The following is a 5,663-nucleotide window of genomic DNA, read 5'->3' as shown; positions in this document are numbered from 1 at the left end:
TTACCCCCTTGGACTCAGAGGTATTTCGGCCAACTTTGGAAACGCTCGTAACACACGCCGCTGCTATCACCTGCAAATCCGATGGTCGCAAAAACACGGAACAGCGCATCCCTCCAACGGTCCTGGACCGGGCTGTGAAGACATGGACGACATCAAAGGCAGCATAAATGCAGAACTGAGCGTGCATGCACTCCCCGAGAAACTGCACCGTGGACCCCTGACCAATTTCAAGGTAAAGTTGTGGAGGCTTAACTATTGTTATCCATATTCAAACCATGTATTCACAAACGCATTTCATGTTAATCGTTCTCCTACCACACGTCTCGTCTTGGCAGCTGTTGCTCTCGCCCTGCCGTGACCCTTGTGGTAATATAGAAAAGCACGAAGGGAGATAAAAGGTGATGAATAGAAAGCACAACTATATATCGGTCTGGATGAGGATAGATACAACATAGGGGGAACTAGGACATACATGTGCTTATTTTGTTAGACACTTTTGTTTTTTCATACAAGCAAAAATACAAAGACAATTCAACAGAGATAGACAAGAAAATTCTAATGATAAAAAAATGATAATAATAGAGATATAATACATAAGATGAAACCAGACACCAGGAAGTAGAAGATGATATATGAAGAATAGGAGTAATTTGGGATATAGAGGATGATAATATAACATATATAAATTAAAAAAATAAAAGATAATATAATTACTAGAGATGTATTTAAATGTTTAGCAGTGAATTAATTTACCATATTTATGTTACACAATTATTATTTACATATTTTAACAGTTGTTTTAGCTCCCTTACCCTAGCTTCTGATTGGTTAGTTCAGTCACAGTGGAGGTCCGAACAAAAGGAAGTGAAGGTTGTTGGTGAGTTGTGAAGTTCCAGTAAACGTAGCCGCTTGGTACGAAAGCATCCCGTCTGCCATGCCTGCTGTTTATCTCATAAAGATGATCCACGCAACCACCCATACCGAACCCTCACGTTACAACAGCAACACTATAGCACTGATAAAAATAGTGGCCACATTGAACTTTCTTTAAAAAAGATACTACCTATGCATCACGATAACATAAACAGACACACCTCAACCAACAAAGCTATTCTTTTAAAATTTAAATAATAATTAATAATAATTTCTCGCCTCAAATCTAACAACCATACATAATAGAACAAGGGAAAATATATCGTTGGTTACAGTTAATACGGTTCCAACACATACATTGTTCCATTTTAGATGAAACCATTTGAGCCTATTTGGGATCACCACTTGAAGGAAAAAAAAAAAAAAAGTGGTAACCAACCACGACTCAAAAAAAAGTAAGAATTTAAAAGAAGGTTCACAATTATATCAGGGTTTACCATCTAAAGTCCAGTTTTTAATAATAATAATTAGAAGAATAAGAAAAGGAAAACACAATTTGTTTTTTGTTTTTTCAACAGGCCAACAGTTTGTCACATCGACACTCCATCGAGTTGCTTACATAGGGCTTTTTCATGTAACAGATGGACTACAATGGCCACCATAGGAGATTTAATTTATGCCAAATGTTGCTAAAGAAAAATGTTGATTTTCACTAAAAACATTGTATTGAATTTTTAAAGAATTTGTGACAAAGTGACACACATGTGTAACTATTTTATCGTTTTTGTTTTCTAAAAATGACTCACTACAGATGTTACACTGTCAAGTAAGAACTACCCTAAAATGATGCATTAGTATCACTCTCCTAATACCAGCATCGAAAAACATCGTATCTGACAGTTATACAACATGAATCCACATCAAATACAACCCATCAAGAGTCTCCAATCCTACTCAGTGTTCCATTTCCGCATAACAAAATATTAACTTTTCGTGCACCCGGTCACCATCAAAAAAAAGTAACAAACATACCGATAATTCATAAACAATAAAAAACAACCCCAAATCACAGAGATGCCGATTCGCACGGGACTAATATTATCACATGACTTCTGCGTTTTATATTTAATTTAAGTTTCAGTTAGTTTTCAGTGTTTCATTATAGTTTTTTTGTTTAAAAATGTTTGGTTTTAGTTTCGTTTTTATTCGTTTAAGTTTTATTTATATTTTTGTTTGCTTTGTTTTTGTTTGAATTAATTAAAATGTTTTGTGCATACCTTCTTATGGCAGAGCGAAGGCAAAAAAAATAACAGCAGTTTGAGAAACACTACCAAGTGTTAATCACCATCACTGCACCTTGAAGTTAGCAGGGTCCACACGCAGAGTGAAGGCATGCAGCTCACTGAGGCTCAGAAGACCTCCTTTCAGGTCGTCGATTTTGGACACAGCATCTGCAACTCCACTCATCACAGTTATTCCGTGCTTCCTGGCTGAGGGAGAGGTGGGGCTCTGGTCCTTCCAGTGGGAGAAGTAAGTCTTGGTCTGCGGGTACACAGCCAGCATCCTGGGTAATAAATGTGAGTAAGTGAATAAACAATTATAAATTCATAATGAAAATATGCAGTAATTTTAGAAAAAGGTAACAGTTAGTTTGGGGTCATAATTACCTGGACAGAGCATCAGTGCCGATGTCCTCCGCCTTGCCAGAGACTTTACCCCAGAAGGCCTTGACTGCGGCCTTGTCCTTAGCAGTGAGACTCATTTTGCCTGTTGATTGTTTGGTTGAAGTTGAATGCTGTGATCAGCCCAAACCATGGGGGGTTTTATACATAAAACAGAGCAGGGTCACACCCATCCCACCTCCAAGATAGGCTGCGTGGCATTTGGACCGGTTCCAAATGATGTGTTGCAGCTTGCATGAGATAAAGACAAAAAAAAAAACAACTCGTGAAAAAAAAACACAAGTTAAAAATAAGTAATTTAGTACATGTTTTCACTCTAGTTCTATTTTCACTAAAGAATTCTTTCAAACTCAAGAATTCAATTCAATTCAGTCTGCATACTTTTAATGCAAAACACAAATACCCAATGACAGCCATCGAAAATGACGAAATTAAACCCGTCAGAAAAGAAAGATTATAGTTACCAACTAAATTAACTGGTAATAAGTAATATGGGCTCATGTGCCCAAGCTTAATATCATTTCAGATTTGAGCCAAACCAGAAATAAGCTTTTTGAGCTTTTTCAAAAAATCTAGAGTGTTAATACGACCCTGAAGTGGCATGCTTCTATAAATAACTTTAATTTGGACCAAATCCAACATGTCTTGTCCTTATACCGTTAGATTGAAATAAAGAATCAAATAAATTATTATATTATTTCACCAATGACATACTTTACGCCTTTTTCCGAAATTAAAGCTTTTAATAGTTTTATTTTTTACAGCACAATGCCAAAATAAAAAATGCTCCAATACACTAAAAGTAAAATAACTGGGTCTAAATGCTCTAATTCAGAGAACAGACATATGTGAGTATGGAAAGTTAAAGCTATAGGCTATACGCAGTAAACATCTAAGAGTCCACGCGTTCTGATTGGAAATCTAAGCTCTGCAATTAATTAATATTAATGGATTTAGTTATCGGTTGAACATGAAGAGTGATGTAATTTGGGGTGAAGTTTGCTGCCAACACGCTTATCTTGAGGAGAACTGGAGCCTTGACAGGGTGGGTCGCTCAGAGGGGAACAAGATAATATTTAGAAAGTAGCTTTGCTGATTCAGACTGTAACACGACTAACATTTTCCTTTTTTGGAAAAGTTGTAGTTAGTGCAATTTCTTTTTCATTTAATTGCACTAGATCAGCTGGCTAATGGGTTCAGTGGAGTAATTTTCGTAATTTTCGAAAGCTTTATGCTGCTTAGATTCACTGGGGCTTGAAGATTATTCTACAAATTAGACTGGATTCAGTTTGTAATACTGTCTTTTATTCTCTATTTTTAATTAAGTGATTTTCTTTTTCTACCTTTTGTATGAGGATGGAGGGAGCCTGAGAAAAACGTATTTCATTACAATTGCTTCATTCGAATTGTTGCATATAAAAAATAAAAGAACTTTAAACTTGTCCTGACTCGACCTTTTTTTAGCTTCAGTTCGGCTGTTTTACTGACTTATGTTCACATAAGGTCACTGGGGCAGAGAATTGAGGGCAGGGCGTGAAACAATAATGGTTTATCTGTTCACATCTGGAGACACACTGTCACACAGTCAGAAAACACCAGAGTAGAATGAGCAGATGCTGAGCGTCACTGCCGAGGTCTAATGGACTTCTCACCTTTGCCAGGTAAATACAGAATCTATTCAACCATACTAACACATGACAACCATAACCTCTTTCAAAAGATATCTTCTTGTGTTCTATTTGCAAAACGAGGTTGTAATTCTGAATCCCTGTATTTCTTCTAAGTGTAGTAATACTTCTTTCATCCAAGTGGCTCATTGAAATTATTCAAACCCTCATTTCAACTTGAGCCTCTCGGAAGACCCTGTCGATGACCTCTGGCATGACAGAAAAAAACATAATTACAAGATGGTTAATAAAAATATCCCCAAAAATATCCAAAAACTGCATGTAACAGACACATAAAGCAACCTGATTGCCTTTCGTTTGCAATTACATGTCTTCACTGTTTCTTTGACACAACAACTCCCATTCGCCTGGAAACCCTACAAAATGGTATTACCTTTAATCAACTTTAGAAGCGATACTTTCCCTATCCAAGACCTAATCATGCTCAAGCACACATGCAATAACGTTTGTTAAGTTTATCCAAAAGAAATCCCCTTGTTTTCAGTGGGGTTTCTTCAATGCATTTGCTTTGATAAAGAAAATCGGAGTTCTCTGCTATATGACGTTAATACTGCTGGCAGTAACCCAGCCACTCCCAGCGCAGTGATTTGGCTATTGGCACAATTCCCTTATATAGTTTTTAATGTTTTCTGATGCAGTAAAATTTCTACACCAGTATAGGTTGATATCTGTACATGCATACATAACACAGAAACAGTTCAGCATAGCCTACACAATGCTGGGGTACCTGTAGACGGATGACAAGTTAAAGGAAAACGTCACTGAAATCTCATATGCGTATTTATCTTTGTAATGAGGGGTTTATGCACTGCAACTATATATCAGGACACTTTTCAAATAGAGCAGGTCTAGACCGTACTCCTTATACAATTACTCACAGAGATCCAACATATACACGCCACAAAGCATGATTGGATGTTATTTTCTCCAATTTCTGTGTGGAAGCATCTGCATTCACTTTGTTTCTCCACTATTTTATCGAGTTTTTCGTAGGTCTACAGTTTTAATTCATATGCGAAAAATGTGTCTGGCTTTCAACAGAGTTAAGCCCGTTAGAGCACAACATTGGTCGTACATGGTCGTATATAATTAAACTGGAGCGCCCTCTGGTGGACTTTCAATCCATCTCCATCTTTAAATATTGCAAGCAGAGTCATGCTCCTGCACTATATAAGCATAATAATTCAGATATAGGCTGACAAATTAGCTCACAGGAACTGCATGAATGCGAAGCACAACAAAGCACATGTGACAGTAACAGCCTGGGCCCTGATCCTAGAGCTGTGAGCACTTGGCAGTGCCTTTGTCAATAGTAACCAATATACCATGGGCGAAGGTCAGAATTTTCTCTGAAGTGAGAAAGTGAAAAACTCATAAAACCAATTTATATTCTTTGTGGATGTGTATGTGTGTGTGTGTG

General features: G+C 37.1%; 1 protein-coding gene across 1 annotated transcript in view; it reads right to left on the bottom strand.

The window, feature by feature from the left end:
* The window catches only part of LOC118323661 (hemoglobin subunit alpha-1-like), an 11,598-nt gene extending 8,848 nt beyond the window's left edge, over positions 1–2,750 (bottom strand). Inside the window, exons 1-2 of the mRNA XM_035655705.1 lie at positions 2,541–2,750; positions 2,230–2,437 (exon numbers count right to left, since the gene is read on the bottom strand). Of these exons, the coding sequence (XP_035511598.1) occupies positions 2,230–2,437; positions 2,541–2,635 (303 nt within the window). The 5' untranslated portion in view covers positions 2,636–2,750. The remainder of the gene's footprint in view (positions 1–2,229; positions 2,438–2,540) is intronic.
* Positions 2,751–5,663: the final 2,913 nt, after the last annotated feature.

Source organism: Morone saxatilis, unplaced genomic scaffold (genome assembly GCF_004916995.1).
Source record: "Morone saxatilis isolate NCDOM2014 unplaced genomic scaffold, NCSU_SB_2.0 Contig14, whole genome shotgun sequence".
Lineage (NCBI taxonomy): Eukaryota > Metazoa > Chordata > Actinopteri > Moronidae > Morone > Morone saxatilis.
The sequence above is the reverse complement of the archived record's forward strand: the minus strand, read 5'-3'. Positions and strand labels throughout refer to the sequence as shown.